The 17,744-nt window shown below is 42.8% G+C and overlaps 1 protein-coding gene across 2 annotated transcripts in view; it reads left to right on the forward strand.

Annotated features, from left to right (window-relative positions):
• The window catches only part of ANK2 (ankyrin 2), a 316,797-nt gene that overhangs the window by 213,100 nt on the left and 85,953 nt on the right, over nt 1-17,744 (forward strand). Inside the window, exons 12-21 of one of the 2 annotated variants that reach the window (XM_059826979.1) lie at nt 2,794-2,892; nt 3,063-3,161; nt 5,717-5,815; nt 7,015-7,212; nt 9,191-9,289; nt 9,825-9,923; nt 11,258-11,455; nt 12,927-13,025; nt 13,133-13,231; nt 15,884-15,982. In XM_059826979.1, the coding sequence (XP_059682962.1) occupies nt 2,794-2,892; nt 3,063-3,161; nt 5,717-5,815; nt 7,015-7,212; nt 9,191-9,289; nt 9,825-9,923; nt 11,258-11,455; nt 12,927-13,025; nt 13,133-13,231; nt 15,884-15,982 (1,188 nt within the window). The remainder of the gene's footprint in view (nt 1-2,793; nt 2,893-3,062; nt 3,162-5,716; nt 5,816-7,014; nt 7,213-9,190; nt 9,290-9,824; nt 9,924-11,257; nt 11,456-12,926; nt 13,026-13,132; nt 13,232-15,883; nt 15,983-17,744) is intronic. The other variant, XM_059826980.1, reaches the window with a different exon arrangement.

The following is a 17,744-nucleotide window of genomic DNA, read 5'->3' on the forward strand; positions in this document are numbered from 1 at the left end:
AGAGTTCCCAAAACCAGAGTCATTTCTAGCTGATGCTAACATATGCATTGGTATTTTACTGAATTAATAGTTTGGTTTTCCATACTATGTGATATGATACACAAATAATTTCTAAGCTTTCAACTGAATCAGTAAGTTAATTGGCATGGAGCAAACACATTAAAAAGCTAATATTTCTGCATTTATCAAATTATGACATACCCCTCTATTAGGTGCCACTTTCATTCCTTTTCAAAAAACAGTTCTTCTGATGCTTACAGGACAACAGGTGTGATTCCTTTCACTCACTGATCAGACCATTATCCCCTAACTGTGAGAAGAACATCACATTTGCCTTCAGGAACATATAAAGCTTTCAAGAGTCTTTAATCTATCCAAACCCTGACAAGATTCCAATTTCCTCTAATAGGAAGTGTCCCCATGAACTGTCAGCTGGATGGAAGTTAAAATACCAGTATCTTACACTCAGTGGGGGACAGAAAGAGGCTGTGAACACTTGAGATCCATCTGCATGGCAAGAAGTCTGCCATTGCCTGCTGTATTCAGTGCCTCCACAGAACTTCCACCACAAGCCACTCTGACGTCTTCCCCAGCTTCTTGCCTTCGATACGGCCCTGTGTTTTTCTGTGAAGGCTCCCCCTGTCCCTTACTTCCTTAGAACTGACTTTTTATTGACGCAGTTTTCTTCTGCCCTCTCATTTTTCTTGGCCTCTCTATACCCGCAAATCCCGTAACCCCTCTTGCTTCCTCTTCTTATGCTTTTCTTGTTTTGTCTTTCTCAGTATCATGTTCGCTTGGTTGATCTTTTTCGATGCTGTTTTCATCCTTTCTTGTTTTTCTTGCCAGTCTTCTGATTATCTTTAGCTGTACTTTCCTCAGCTACCCACGCATACGCATTATATGCTAGCCCCCACATCTTCTTTCTTTCCTTCCAGGACCAGAAATATACTTTCTGTTCCTCCCCTTCCCTCCCTCCCTCCCAAAGAAACATCTGAAATGAAAGAAGAACACCCTCAGGCCGCTGCCTCTCTGCTCTCTTCGCTCCAGACTGGGTTTTTTCCCTCTCTCTCTTGTTTCCTCTCCCATTAGGGACTTGTCGCCTCTGGCTTGTTTATAGTATTTAATATATTAAATGATGCTCATAATTTCTGTTAGTGATATGTTTTTTCTGCCTTCTCCTCTCCCCCATCAAACTGTTCCTCACTTAAATAGAAGTAGCAAAATTAAATCAACTCTGGCAGTAAAATTAAGTGAAAATACGGAAACTTCTGAAACCGTAAAACTCCCTATGAAATACATTGAGAGATGTTGTGCGGGAGGTAAAATAGCTAATGGTTTTGATTCCTTCTTTAGAAATTGGAGAAGGCTAGTAGCAGTAATAATATTCAGCAGAGTCGTGTGATGGAATAAATTTTATAAATAATTCATTTTCAGCTAGATTTAAAAAAAAAATTGTTAATGTTTGCAGAATGATTTGGGGATACAAGCACTATACGAGTTCTTAGCTTTTTTGATTTGTATTGCTTTAAAGCACCTTCAAATCAACTAGTAAATAACATTTCCCTTAACAGAAGCTGACTGTAGAACGATCTGTCACATGCCTCTTTCCTCATGAGCAAAGATTTCACTGATAAGTTCTGTTTACTGCTAGTTGATTGTTTAGCAATACTGATCCTTTTCATTAGAAAATATAGCAATTTTTCAACATTTATCTTAAAAACGTTCCCTGTGCTTTTCACTAAAATGTTCACATATGGTGAATAATGTGTTTGCTTAGCTTTAGGCACACACTTAACCTGCATTAACTGTAACAGTACATTAAAAAAGCTTGAAGTCAAAGCATGTATTGCAGTATAGAGTATGAAGACATGCTTTGATTTGGGCCCCAATCTTACTGAATAGGCATTTCCAAAGAAATTAGTATGTGCTGGTGGTAAGCACACCACCAAAACTATTGTCTGACAGTACAAAATGCTAGGTTGCAATCTTGATTTAAGATGTTCCCTTCCCCACTGCCCTTTCTTTCTTTTCTCTGCCCCATTTAATTTTAATCCAGATGAGGGCTGATACCTTCCTTACAATGCTTTATGACTCGGCAGGGCAGGAATAAATGAAGGGGGGGGGCACAAATACTTCAAGAGTGAACACTTTGTATTGTGAAACCACAGCTGAAGTAGTAATTATTTATTTAAGATTCCTCACAGAATGCATACACGCACACAAACATGAATACAGGATACCGTAGATTGATGCATAAACATAAAAATAAATACTCATAGATGCTTAGATTACAAGCTATTCTAAAAAGACAAATAAAGTAAGGTGGAATCTGGAAGAGGTACTCTGTTCTTCTCCTAGAGGGGTACAGAACATGCTTTATACATTTCAAAAGACACTAACTGATTTCAAAGCGATCACTATCATTTCTTATATTTTCCTTGTGTTAGGCAATCTTGGGAACCACTTTAAGTCATCCTTACATATACATGTCTGCAGCCTTCGGAACCACATACATACATGCGCACACGCATACACTCGGAAGCCAGAACGGGCATGTCTGTGTTTGGTTTTTGGAGGTGGAAGCTCAGTTTCTCTCCATTGCCTGAGAAGAAAGCAGCAGCACTGCTTTGTTCTGCCTCAGACTACTGGGAGATGTCTGTAATTCATAACCTGTTGTGCTTAAAGAACAATTGCTTCTGGTACTCTAACATTTGTGCTCCCCGTGTGCTAGCATGGAGCTGTGTGGAAGGTGTAGCTGCATGTTTTTAACTAACATGACTGTCTTTTGCACAGAATGGTTTTACTCCACTGCACATTGCCTGCAAGAAAAATCGCATCAAAGTCATGGAACTCCTGGTGAAATATGGGGCTTCAATCCAGGCTATAACAGAGGTAGAAAAATGTTTCATGTCCTGAAGAAACATTCCTTCTCTCTCTCCCTTTTTGCTTCCTTTTTCCTCTCTCCTATCATGCCTGACTTTCACTGATGTTTTATTTAAACGAAGAAGCCCCTTCCCTACGCCCGTGCAGAGGAGTAAAACTGCTCTTGCTTTGTTTCGCAGTCGGGCCTCACACCAATACACGTGGCTGCATTTATGGGCCACTTGAACATAGTCCTCCTTCTGCTGCAGAACGGAGCCTCTCCCGATGTCACTAACATTGTGAGTATGGCTTTGACTAGAATCATCTGTGCAATACCTCGCTCCGACAAGGGTCTGGCCTACCATGTAGCTCAACCAAAGGTCACATTTGAATGATACTTTATGACTTTATTGCATTTTAGGACAAATTATTCTAGCACCTTTAGTGAAGAGGGGAAATTGGTGATTGTATATGCCTTATAAGCCATCTGTGGTTTCATGTTGTCTTCAGTGCTCGAGTAGGTCAAGTTTCCCTTAGAAACAGACAAAGCTCACCAAATACATCCAAAACTGATTATGAGCCAAGTCACAGGGAAGACTGTTTCCGTTCTGAAGGATGAAATTTAAGTCCAAATGGCTCTAAATTCTGCTTGCATAGCTTCACTGGCTGCCATGGAATTGTGTCATTTGTATCAGTGACAGGGTATGAAATGCTTAAAACCTAACAATTAAACAAAAAGTGAAAATGTTAAACATGTCAAGATGTTCCTCTGATACAGGAAATTCCAGGAACTGGTGCCTTTCGAAAGAACATGCTTAAATCTAGAAAATGTGACCTTTGGGAGGTAACACAAAATGCAGAGCCTGACTTACCATAGAAATCAGTGTTTGTATACCAATAGCCTAGTTACCAAGAAGAATAACAATAAAAAGAGCATGATAGTTTTCTGAGCTCTATTTCATAGATATCTTGCTGTTCAAATTTGTCAGTATAAACAAATATTCAACTTACAACCACCTGCACTTTGAAAGCAGCTTTTTACCAGTAAATAATGTTATAGATAAGTGTTCCCAACAACAAAACAACAACAAAAATGTAGTCATCCAGGTACACTGGCCTCATCATTTTTTCTCAGGTAGAAAAATCTTCTGTGGAACCTAGTAAAAATGTTGAGCACACCGAGTTGTTTGTTTGAATCGTTAGAACAGACTTTTCTTGACAAAGTCTCTTACTGCTTTCATACTTTTTTATAGAAGCAATCTTTATACAAAAACTTCATTGATGATATGAAAGGCAACACGAAATTCTTGTGGAAGCAATTAAAAGTATTGTGTTATCGGACATTTGTGTGCAAAGTTTAACACTACAATTTATGCTACACAGGTGTCTTGGCTTTTACTTGGTAAGCTGAAGTTCCCTGTTGAATTACTAACTGTTTCCAAAAGCTACATTGCTTTGCTAATTCAAGTTCAAAAGGGTCTTTATAGAAATTTGATCTTTAGAGTGTGTGAAATGTAAACCTTGTTCTCATTTTAAACAGCTCATTCTTCAGGTAATAAAGTTTATATAGATTAAATTCTCTGTTAAGATTTGAAGCTAGGGCTGTGGGATTTTGTTTGTTGCCTACTTACTGATCACAGCTGCTAATACAATGTTAATTTTAAAATTACAAGATAAATCAACTCCTCGTGAAGAGGGTTTGCTTTAATTTGAAGTTCATAATAGTAGGCAAGCTCAGGTTGCTTCTTTTCCTACATCTAGATGAAGGACAAGAAGACATGGTTCCTGATTTTGATGCAAAATATCTTGGCCAGAATGTTATTTTGGCAATTGCAGTTTAACTTGATAGTCAGGGGGATAAAAGCCTTACAGCAGAGTATACTCCAGCTCTAGAGTAAGGAGAAGGAACAATTAAAACAAAGAAGTGATCAGTCCTGCTGTGTTGTCATAACGTAACAGATAAATACACAGCTCCTGGGTGTGGAACTGTCCCAGTACCTAACGTACCAAATACCGATGAGCTGCACAGGGATTGTTTTAGTCCACTTTAAGACAGTGCACTCAAAGAATGCTGGACAGTGCAAAATTAAGCTAGAAATGCCATCGTCAAGGAATACTCGCTTTCAGTGTTCCTTTGCAAACCTATGCAAAAAGTAAATGCTTTGAATGTATCATCCGTACTTCATTATCTGATCTGAAATTCCACATCGCTCCAGTGTGGAAAGTCAGCTTTCCAAAATTTCATATTCTCCTTCAAATTCTGTGGGCTAAAAAGGCTTGAAACAAGATTCATTCCATAGCCTGTAGACAGAGCCACGCTGCTGAGCACAGATTTTACACATTTCGTATGCTGGCTCAGTTGTGCACAGCCATTGCAAGGCCTTTTAATGCTGCCAGCTCCACACAGTGTGCAGGAAGAGACCATCTGGAAAAATATCCCCTTCCATCTTGAGGTTCATGTGCCTCACAATCCCTTGAGAGAGACAGGCTCAATATACTTTTATCTCCTGTGCGGCACACAAGCTGATGCACTGTTATGGAGAAGGCTGAGGAACATATGTGACCAGGGAAGTCTATAAGGCAGAATTTTCTGTAAGCTGGGATTTTCATTCTGACCCTCTGGAGTGAATTACGTTTGTCTGGGATCACCAAGTTTGCAAACCAAAGCGTACCCAGGCGCAGCGACACGTATGCGCGCACCCTTCTGAAGTGCCTGTTACTGGGTCTGAAGCCAGATTCCCAGCTGGCGGAAAGGCGGGTCTCTGCACGAGTTGACGTGGGTGGAATTTACACCGTCAGAGCTCTGTTTCTTCATGGAGGTTTAGGACACTGAAACGCTTTTGCTTTTCTGCAGCGTGGAGAAACTGCATTGCACATGGCAGCACGTGCTGGGCAGGTGGAAGTAGTTCGCTGCCTCCTGAGAAACGGGGCCCTGGTTGATGCCCGAGCCAGGGTAGGTGTTCTGCTTACAACATTTTTTGCTTTCTCTTACTCAAAAACATAGCTGAGGCAGAGGAGCTGGGGAGGAGCAATTTCATTTTTGTTTGCTCTGTTGATTCAGTATTATGCTCACCTAAAAACAGTTTGGAAAACAGTAGCCTATTTATGCATAGATCTTCCAAGGAGAACGTGTGTGGTGGGCTGACCCTGGCCGGCAGCTCAGCCCCGCTCAGTCGTTCACTTACGGCCCCCGCAGCAGGATGGGAGAGAGAACTGGAAGGGCGAAAGCGAGAAAAATCTCTTGGGTTACAATAAGACAGTTTAACAGGTGAAGGAGAAAAATAAACAAACAAACAAAAAAAACCCCAAAACCAAGCCCTCCCCCCCACCAGTGATGCAAAGGCAATCACTCGCCACCTCCCACGAGCAGACCGATGCCCAGCCAGACTCTGAGCAGCGGCTCCTTTGGAAAAACTCACTCCCTAGTTTTATTGCTGAGCATGACGTTACATGGTATAGATTATCTCTTCGGTCACTTCAGGCCAGCTGTCCTGGCTGTGTCCCCTCCCAGCCTCTTGCCCACCCCCAGCCTATTCCCTGGGGGGGCAGAGGGAGAAACAGAGAAAGCCTTGGCGTTGCGTAAGCACTGTTCAGCGATAGCTAAAACGCTGGTGTGTTATCAACACTGCCTTGGTCAGAAATCTAGAACAGAGCACCATACAGTGTGCTGTGATGAAAATTAACTCCATCACAGCTAGACCCAGTACAGTGTGCCTGACTCAGAGCAGCAATAGCTATTCGATCTGAGCAAGGAGGTGCACAGCCATGTCCTAAAACCAAACATCAGAGGTTCTGACAGCAGTTAGTGCCGGATTCTGAAACCAAGGGGACTGTTTGTAGAGCAAGGTACAGCTGTTGTAAAACAAACTAAGAACAGACAGGGGAGCAAGCGATGCTCACAGTCGTGTGGGCTATCTGCTTGATAAAAGGAAAACAATGTTTTTCTTCATAGTTCTCCCTGTTCTAATAAGACATTGCCGAAGCTCATCGCAAAAATTAACCCGTAAGCCCTCCATTACTGCCTTTTTTTGTACTATTACTTCCTATGATTTTTGCAAGACAAATGCATAAATAGATCTATTGGGATCAACCAGGCTATTGCGTTCAGGGTGGTTCTACCTGCGCTAATTACCTACTCGATTTGAGTTGTAGGAAGAACAGACTCCACTCCACATTGCTTCTCGCTTGGGTAAAACGGAGATCGTCCAGCTTCTGCTACAGCACATGGCCCACCCTGATGCCGCAACAACTAATGGGTACACTCCGCTGCACATCTCTGCCAGAGAGGGACAAGTTGATGTCGCGTCAGTTCTCCTAGAGGCGGGTGCCTCGCACTCCATGTCCACCAAGGTAAGACAAAATGCTTTATGTCTGTATTCCAGTGCGTGCCAGCGCACGCCTGTTCGTGAGGAACGTACTTTCACACTGAGAAACTGAACTAGTTTGGGTCTTCTGATTTGTTATTACTTAATCAACAATGATCCAATAGACCAAAGTAATGTAGCAGAAGTTAATCAAATTTTGACATATTTTGCTGTCATCTGAAGTTAGGCGTTTGGTTTCCACTGGAGCCAAATGCAGATCATGACAAATACATGGTCCCAGCAGGTTTAAAATGTACACAAAGTCCTTGTTTCTCTCTTTCCCATTGTGTTATGGGTAGAGCTTTTTTGGCCAAGCTTTCAAAAAAGAAAAGGGGATGATGATGACACTTTTTTTATGAACAGGCCTGCTTATTCTTCAATACCTTGTTTATTTATATAGTAAAATAATTCTGATCTGTGCTAGCTGAAGGGAATGTTCCTAAAACATCCAAGTCAGCATCTGTCCAGTCACATCTAATGCTGAATCTATTTTCAGTGGTTCTAGAAATGAGATGTCATATGACACAATAGGCCATTTTGTCTGGGGTTATAAAAGAAATAGTCTGCAGAATCATTATTGTTTTGTTAGCCAAAAACGTGTATCAATAGATTCCTAACAGAGTGATGAACACGTATGAAAACAGACAGCTGTGAACAGAATTATGTGCCAAGATCATCTTTTCCAAATTTATCGCATGTGATTAAGTGAGAATCACTTAATTCTCACTATTGTTTTAGGTCTTAAAAAAGCACCCCTGATTTTACAGCTGGAGCTTAAAACATATTTTTGAACAATGGGGTGTCTTCCAGGGTTTAGAAGACTAAACCAGCAATTTTCAAATTATGATCCATGGATTACTGGGAGTGCTTGCTGTTCTCCTTTTATCCAGCTGTTAAATCACATTAAAATGGCTAAAAATAGACTAAATGCTTTCCTAATATCCCATATTGCTTTATGGCAATTGCTTTAATACTGCAGGAACATTCTGTAATTATGAATAGGAGAAGATGTAGTCCGCTAGATAATCTCTCGACAAACCTGTGATTCATGAACTGGAAATGTTTGAGATTCCCTGACACAAACTCTTTTTGAGGTGGGATTAATGGAACAAGATGATAATGATAATAAACATTACATGTCACTTACATGTCAGGCAAATAGGTCATTGCAGCTCCCGGGAAATACTGTCAGGGCAGCGGTGCAGTCTGCCACCTACTGTCTTGCATCCATGAGTTTTCCTTATCCACGTGTTTTTTTTAAATTAAAAGAACAGGAAAAGAGCATGTTAGTTTGACTAGACCGTACACCTGTGCTGTACTGTGACAAGCATTATTAAAACAAATAGAAAAGGATTTTCTTTTTAAAAGTCGGGATTTTTAGTCTCACCACAATGTGTTTCCAAAAGCGGTGCCATCGAGTCAGGCATGACGTCTTCTAGCTGCAGTTCAGAGGCTGCAGCAGAACTTGGTGACTGTATGGATACCTGAGTCCAAATAGAAATCATTCTTAAAAAACTCTGAAGGAGAATACAAAGTTTGGAACTCTTCTCGCTGAATATAGTTGGTGTTTCATTGTTACTGGCAACAATTGATACAGGAAATATTTCTAAAGCTGTCATGTCATCGTGGAACTAAAAAGTGCAGCTGGTTTGGAGTAGAAATGTGAAGTGCCTTCATTGCCCACACGCACAGTCTATGTTGCTAGTAGAGTCTGTATCAGATAAAATGTCTGCCAGCCTGACAGCACATACATGGGGAAAAATAATAAAAGTGGAAGTATTTTCTTCTATTTCATGCTCCTCAAAGCGCCTTCAAGGGATGATGCGCTCTGTCTCAGTACGGCTATTGATTCTGCGAGCTAGAACATAGGTTGAAGAGTGAGCGCTTAATATGTAGTTCTTAAGAGAGACGTCAGCATGACCTTTAACACAAACATCTGCTTTTTCTCTCCTGGAATTTTCCAGAAGGGATTCACACCTCTGCACGTGGCAGCCAAATATGGGAGCCTGGAAGTGGCAAAACTCCTGCTGCAGCGTCGTGCCTCTCCCGATTCCGCCGGCAAGGTACTGACGAGAAAAACAGCAGCGTTTTGGATTCTTCCTTAGGAAAGCGCTGTGTGACACGCGCAGACGGAAGAAGGCTGCAGCTGCTTTCCCGTGGGGGCTCTGCCTCGGCCGGGGCGGCCCTCCCCGGGGTGGTTATGTGCGCTGCTTGCGGGGACCCTGCGACCGACTCTTGCGGCCTTGGGTCGCCGGCGGGATGGAGCGCAGCTCCGAGGGCAGGTGTTTCTGTGGCTCGGGAAGCGCCCGTTCCATTAAGCCGCCCAACCTGTCGAGATCCTAACGGATAACGACGGCGGCAAGGCCCGCTTCCCACACACACGCTGTGGGAATTGCTTCGCGCTGGGGACGGGGAAACCGGGCCTGCGGCCGCAAGCAGCCCTCCTCCGCTTCTCCCCCGCTATCGGCCGCCCGCTGTGGCCGTGCCGCCCGCCCCTCGCTTCTTCCCCCCCGCCTCACCTCGCGCACTAACGGCCCCGTAACGCCCCCCCCCCCCCCCCCGCCCCGCCGCGGCCTAACGCCGTAACCGCCCTTACAGAACGGCCTCACCCCCCTCCACGTGGCGGCCCATTACGACAACCAGAAGGTGGCGCTGCTGCTGCTGGAGAAGGGCGCCTCGCCCCACGCGACCGCCAAGGTGAGCTCCCGCCGCCCGCCCGAGGAGCCCGGCCCGGTCCGCGCCCTTCCCCGCCGGCTGCCGGCCCGCCGCCGTGCTGGGCCCGCCTGGGAGGGGCGGGGGCAGGCGCTGCCGTGTGGGGAATGTCAGAGGAATGAAGCAGTCCGCGGTGGGCGGTCGGAGGCGGGAAGGGCTGGAGGGGCTGTGAGGGCCTTGGAGGTGGGGGGCCGCTGGGCCGCCTGAGGTTCCTGTGGCGGGAAGTTGGCCCTGGCTGGGTGCCCCCCTCCCTAAGTTAGCGTAGGGCCCTCTCCGGCCTTCGTCGAAAAAGAAGGAATGCGTACGCATGGATGTATGTGTCTCTCTCAGCCTATTTTTATGTCTGAGAGCGTCCGTCGCAGCTGGAAGTCGCTTTAGTATTGTGTAATATTAGAAATGATGTGTATATTCTGACCACACCTATAGAGGATTCATCCCGGGGTTAGGAAGGGTGTCATGGTGTCACCGTGTTAGGCAAAGGCTAATAAAGGGGAAAATAACGAGCGAGTTGGTGCTGATCTCGGAATGCTCTGCCCCGTGTGAGGCTGCTGTTGTACATGCAGCCAAAAAACGTGGCCCGTCCGTTAAGTGATTCGGGCAGAGCTGCTGTTTCTATTGCGGTGCATGGAGAGCAGCAAAAGCTACAGTTGCGTAGGTTAGTTTGGTAAAGCTCCTTTTAAAAAAACCCACAGACCAAGCACTGAACACCTCCAGAGGGACTGTCAGCTGTAACCCAGAATCTTCCCCCACAGTACGTTGCAAAGCAGTTGAAGGTGGGAAGTTGTCTTATTGCCAGAAAGTACCATCGATGCCATTCCGCTTTGCTTAAATGGTTAATTTGATCAGAAAAACATTCCTCCCTGTTGCTGTTTCCAGCCAGTGCCATGACTGACACATGTATCAAAATTCCATATGCAAACACACCTCTACCCACACGCTCCGAAAAAGCATAATGCGATGAAGAGTGTGCACCCATCACTCATCACGGAGAATGTCACTCATCAGTCAAAAGTGAAGAGTTACAACATAGGTTATTCAAAATGTAGGTGTCAAACTTGGGATAATTTGAAGGTGAACAGTCCTGCCCGCCCTAGCGAGGACTGGCTTTGTTGTAGTTTAGATGGCAAAAATAGCAGACGGGTGAAGCAGCACAATAGCAGGGCCATGTGGGACATGTCTGGCCTTGGAAATGTAATGAACTCTTATCTCTAGTAATGAGGGATGACATAAAATAATACTGTTCTATGGTGTCTGACTTCTTAGGCTCACATAGCTGTTGTGGTAACTTTATTCTCATTTTGTTTCCTGACTGGTGTTAGAATGGATACACCCCTCTGCATATTGCTGCCAAGAAAAATCAGATGCAGATAGCTACCACTCTGTTGAACTATGGGGCTGAGACCAACATTTTGACCAAGCAGGGAGTCACCCCGCTTCATTTGGCCTCCCAAGAAGGTCACACTGACATGGTGACCTTGCTTTTGGAGAAAGGATCCAATATCCATGTGGCAACAAAGGTAACTCACAGCCGGAGACAAGGTACTGTGGGAGGGGGTATCCAGGAAGATGCAAAGCGCAGTGTAGGAATGACGTCACGTTGTCAGGAATTCTCAGCTTCGTTTCCTTATATACATATTTGTGAGTCTGCAGAAGTGACAACAGGTGGGGGAACAGTAAAAGTGAGAAGAGGATATCTAGGACTGGCAGATGGATTGACCAGTTACCTTACATCACGTAATTAATAGCTGTACTGGGTAACGCACAGGAGGAGCTGCAGCTGTTTGCAGTGACTGGAGGAAAACAATGTAACACCTGGCTCTGGTAGAGAGGTTACAGGAGGAAAGGCAGACCAAGAGAAAATTATTTCGGAGTATTTAGGAAGGCAGGACTATGGTATTTTTGTTGTACTGCAACCTTGCCATCTCTCAGGTGTTTTGCATACGCTCCTGAAGTTTTACATTAGATGCAAAGGAAGTAGAATGTAAAATTCTGGAGTTTGTGGGTCCATCGATAGATTTGACAACATGTATCAGACACGTGAGAGCTACAGTCTAAAAAACTTCAGTGCCCTTGCCAGCAAAGGCGCTTTTCCTCATACGTTTACCCTTCAGCCTTCTTTCCTTGTAGAAAAAATTGGCAGTGTCTGGTAAATAAAAAACCAGTATTATTAGTGGAGTAGCGAGTGAGAAAAATCCTATGGAGGACCTTTCCAATTTTTAAAATTTTTTTATGATTGTGCATGACAGCTTTTTTATAGAAAACAAGTTCCTCAAAAAAACCCTGTAGATCTTCATAGGTCACCAGATTTATCCAGGTGTATATGTAAGTCTTATTTACTTAAGGTCAAAAGCCTGCAGCTTCTGTTCATACAAGTCAAAATAGAAGGTTCAAGTCTCTCATTGTCTGGCGTTAATGTATTACGCTACCTAACCAGTGAGAAACAATGTGATTTTCATTTCTCTTACAAAATTTGCTCCCTGCCTTGTTCACAGGCAAGTACTGTGTGCGTGATCACAGTGAGCTTTTAGTTAGAGTCTGCATCCATTTCCTTGGCATCTTTGAATGGGATCTATTTCTGGAGTTATTTTCTTCATTCTGACTCGTGCCTGCAGTTGTCAAGGTTCCCTTTCCTGTCTGAGGAGTGGGAAGCACAGTGAATGTGCTTCCCTAATTTATTAATGGGCTCCTCAGCTTCCCAAGTAACATTATTGTATAAAATCTGAGCGTGATCATTGATGCCTGAAAGTTTTACTCTGTGGTTATGGTGATGATGTAAGTGCTTTGGAGCTGTTTGTCAGCTGGAACAGGAGAAACATCAACTCTACTTTGTTTAAAAAAACCCACCCATACTTAGAAGCTATAGTTAGATATCTTCATTTTTTAAAGATGGGAAAGTGGGAAAGTCTAGATTTCTTTCCTCATGTAAAGTAGGTTTTATTCTGATTTTTATCTTTCTTTCTTTCTTTATTTTGTATTTTCCACCTCCAGACTGGACTGACATCTTTACACCTTGCAGCTCAAGAGGATAAAGTGAACGTAGCTGAAATACTCACAAAACACGGTGCAAACCAAGATGCTCAGACAAAGGTAAATCATGCAGTGGCTACTGTCTCCAGTGTGCCAAAGAATGCTACCCTTGCAAAAGGAATGTTCCACTGAGCTTGCAGTTTTACTTCTTTGTTCTCTTATTGTAGCTTGGTTATACACCTTTAATTGTGGCGTGTCACTATGGAAACATCAAAATGGTGAATTTTCTTCTCAAGCAGGGAGCAAATGTCAATGCGAAAACAAAGGTAAAGAATTTCTCATTGCTTGCTTTTGCTCTTTATTATAAACCTGGTAACCAAGCACTACGAATACATACCATAGGTGGCTTTTCACTAGGAAACTATAATTATTGCATGGTAGGTGTCAACATATGGCGATTCATGGCTGTAGTGAAATGCCTTCCCTCTGCTACATCTCGTTGTGTAGTGTTCACAGAAGAAAAGTCAGATAACTCTTTGGGCATACGAAAGAAGGAGATAGAGAATCAATTTAATTGTTTTTTTTTTTCTTTTTAATTGCAAACTAACAAATGCAAGCTTGTTTCTGACCTCATTTACACATGGTTTACACCAGTGTAATACCGGTGTGCTGCCAAACTAGTAAATAACAATTCAGACACTTTGAGGGTGATGCCAGGTTCTCTCCAGTCTGCTGGGAGAAGAATGGGAAGAATTACTGCTGCTTAAAGCCTGAGTGGTATGACTTTGGGAGAGGAAGCAGCTGTGGTGGGGGAATGCAGTTCACTGAAGGCAGGTTTGGGGTTTTTTGGGGGGGAATCTGGGTACACCGTTACTGACCAGTTATACTGAAATGGACCTGACTGACTATAGCCAAAGTCTGAACAAAATCCACTGACTTCAGCAGTTTCTTCTAGTGTAAACTGGTGAGCACAACAGCTGAATGTGATGCATTTTTTAGCAAGAATTCTGTATCTCCTGAGTATATACCCAGAGGTTCTAGTGATAGCAACAGTGTGTTTCATTGCAGATATCATCACATCAGCCTTATCAGAAAGAGAAGGCTAACTCAGGAACTGCAGGGCTTCAGCTTAGTTAAAGCTGGCTTCAGGCAATAGCTAGCTACTAGCTTCAGATTGGATGTCTTGGGATCAACATGAAGAAGTCCACTGATATTTCTAATGACATACTTAGTGTTTGTAAGAGCCAGTCAAAATCACAGGCTTGTGGTCTGCTGGTCCCTCTGGCCAGCTCCTCTGGCCCCAGCTGTGACCTATGGGATGGATTAATTTCTCAAAGGAGCACTATTTCATCACAGTGGTCATAGCTCAATGTGGTAAAAACCAGCAAAGTAAATAAATAAAAGATGCTGGCCCATCCCTCGTGAGATCACCCAAAACCAATGGGCAAAACGCAGGGATTCCAAAAGAACAGGCAACACTACTAGAAAAACAGCTGATAAGAATTAATAAAGCAGACACTAGCAGGATCCAAATGATAGCTGCCAAGACATTCAGCTGAGGTATTTGGAGGCTAACTAAAGGGACAGACGTACTTGCATCTTCAGTATTAGCTCTCGCTCTAAGGGACCACTGGGCCAGATTCTGATGCCGTTTCCCCGGGTATTTCACTTATTTAGAAGAATTTCATTGAAGTCATCAAGTTTGTATGAGAAATAAAATCTGACACCTAGGAACCGATAAAAATACTGGAAATGTACTGTGGACTCAGTTTAAAAAGCCAAACCATCCTGGCTGGATTCAAGATAGGCTTGTTAAAGACTAAGTAACCTCTATTGCAGCTTGGTCTTTAACTAGAGAAAACCTGTATGATGCTTTGTGCCATCTCCAGTAAAAAAATAACATGGCTGAATTCTGTTTCTGGGGAACTGCGCCAATATTTAAGTAAAGATAGCGAATTTACTTTGCACTACAACCTACAGTAAAATCCTCCTTTGATTTCTTAGTAGTCCATGCATGCATACTGTAAATATAAGAACTGTAATAGTTCTGAACTATCACTATTTAATTAGTAGTACAAAACAATGCTTGCATCTATTTGTTTGCAAGAGAGATAACTCTCAGAGTGTGTCTTTCAGAGCCTGCTCCCAGGCTTTACGTAAGTGTACAGTGAGATCAACTTGGTGTTTTCTTCCAGTTTATTCTCTGCTTGCTTTCAAAGCCAATTGCAAATAATTTTGTAAATTAATTGCCTGACTGGACTTGCACAATACCATCTCAGATCAACTAGCTGAAGTACACTTTGGTTATGTTTCTGTATTGTGTAACATTAGAATGAATCACTCGTGCAGATAAGTATACGGAGTTAAGCATGTGTATTAATAGGGATGTTGTGTACGTGTTTCTAAGTGTAATTACAGCTTGGTCAAGCCTTTTGAAGGCAAAGTAAAGCCAAAATTGATTGACATTTGTAATAGGTATATGTTGTTAGCCTTTTTAAAAGCAAATAGTCTCAAATCACTGCTGTTAAAAATTATATATTTTTTAAATTGGCTCAAATATTTTAAAGGCAAATTTTGGGGCTTCTATAGAAAATGAAGATGTGAGAGGAAGAAAAATGTTCTCTGCCTCAGCTATGGTTCTATGTCCTTAGCATGCCACTTTAACTTTACTGTTCCTCATTGTTCCTCCCTCTGATTTAAGAAATGAGGAATTACCAGTCTTTCCAGAGAGTGCTTATACTGTGAGATGAAAGATGATTTGCGAATAAAAATATTATCTTCCGTTATCTTTTCATTTATCTGGAGAAGGAGTATTATTATTACTGAAGATTTATTATCGTCAGGTCGATTGATGGCATAATTCCTTTTTGAAATGTCTCAGAAGGAGCAGAAGGAAGCAAAACAAAGTGTCTAATCTAATTACTGGTGGTTGTTGTTCTTTGTTTGTTTGCTCTCATCATAACCACTGTGGACAACAGAATGGGTACACCCCTCTTCACCAAGCTGCTCAACAAGGCCACACTCACATCATTAACGTTCTTCTCCAACATGGGGCCAAGCCCAACGCCATCACCACTGTAAGTCTGTGAAGTGCCAGTGGGAACTTGTTTCCCTGGACAGTTCTTTTCTTTCCTTTCTTAGGGCTTGACAGCAAGCCTTTCTTTTGATGAAAGTACATACATACATACAGCTGGTTGTCAGATGTGTAAATGTAACTTCCTCTTCTTTTCCTTATCCTCTTAAGGTAGTTCAGATCTAACTCGTTGTGCACTAAGCTAAATGTGAGGTGGGGAAACTGATTTCTGAGCTGCAGGGTCAGGCTGGCCACAGCTAGCTGTGCTGTGCTCGTTCAGTTGCCCTCTGCCTCAACGCTTCCATCTGTAAATTGGTATCTCAATAAGGATTTTTCCATAAAAATTAAGGGGAAATCAGAACCTGGGCTTTATTGAAGGTTTAGACCCAAACTTCTGCCCCTTTACCCGCTGGATCCGTTTCAGGTTCTTACTGAGTTCACTGATGTTAATGCTTCCTCAAAGACTGTCAACCTCTGGCACAGCTCCTTCTCCCGAGTCAGCCAGGAACGCAACTGTCTTATTTCATGTTGATGTTGTTATTAGTCACCTCTAATTGGGTGATCTGTAAAATGCAGCCAGAATGTCCAAAACTCGTGTTGTTCCCCAGAGTGGATCAGGTTTACGTGTACATATATTGTACTGTATACAGCACTGATGCCCTGTTTGGTCCTGGAATGATCACATTGAATAATCTTCTGTGAAGTTATCCAAAATACCAGTTTATGCACCAGATCATCAAGCAAGAGACCATTGTAGTCAGCTTCTGGGCCTGTAGGTACTATTGGGCATATTCAACCGAAGGTCTCTCTACTTGGTTTCAGTCCTCACGTTGGGGCTGTCATGCCCAAATCTAACCCAAATCCAAGCGAAGTCTCAAGGATGTGTCTTTACTGCACAGTTCGCATGCTGTTTCAGGTACTAGATCTGTTCTTGTCCACACATAGCAACCTCTAGCTTGAGATAAGAGAGAATTTCAACCTGAGACATCTGGCAGGGGGATATGGGAGTGGGATATGAGCAGTTAATGTGCAAGTGACAGTAGCAGCCAAATTATTTGTGCTGTGAAGATGCTGATCTATTCATTTTGTGCTGCTAATCCACAAACACTATGTTGCTTCAGGGTTGCTGAGCTAGACTAACACAGAAGAACTTAAGTTATGGATAACTAAAGCCAGTACTGAAGTAGAGAGAAGCCCTCAGGCTGATATCCTGCGCACGGTGTGGTGCTGTCAAAAGAGAAATCATTTCAGTGCAAAGAGCAGTACAGCGGCTTTCCATGAGTCCCCCAGTAGACCAGCATGTTGTCCTTTGGTCCAGTGCAAAATAACATAAAACAATTCTGTGTAGAGCTCTTTACAAAGAATCATGGAACACGTCCCTTCCTCCCCTCCCCAAGTTGAGTGACACGGGGACCGTAGACTGCCAATGTTCCAGGTGATGAAATTGAGATAAATGGGCATAAACACTTAAATTATCATTTTAATGTCCATTTGATGAATGGCACATCTGTGTATCATGGGCATTTAAACTGCAAATAAATTTATTTAAATGGAAATTAATTCCCCACTCCCAAGCCTTATATAGGTTGTTTTTGCGCGTGTTAAATTATTAGCTTTTGTGTACTTTTATTGGACACGCATTTTTGTTGTAAGGGGAAACAGAAGTGTATGTGGACAATAGGGCTGTAATCTTGTATTCCCCAAAGAGGGAATTGTACCTGACAAAGATTTAAGTTTCAACTGGAAGTGAAACTGTAACATTTTAA

This window comes from Gavia stellata, chromosome 19 (genome assembly GCF_030936135.1).
Source record: "Gavia stellata isolate bGavSte3 chromosome 19, bGavSte3.hap2, whole genome shotgun sequence".
Lineage (NCBI taxonomy): Eukaryota > Metazoa > Chordata > Aves > Gaviiformes > Gaviidae > Gavia > Gavia stellata.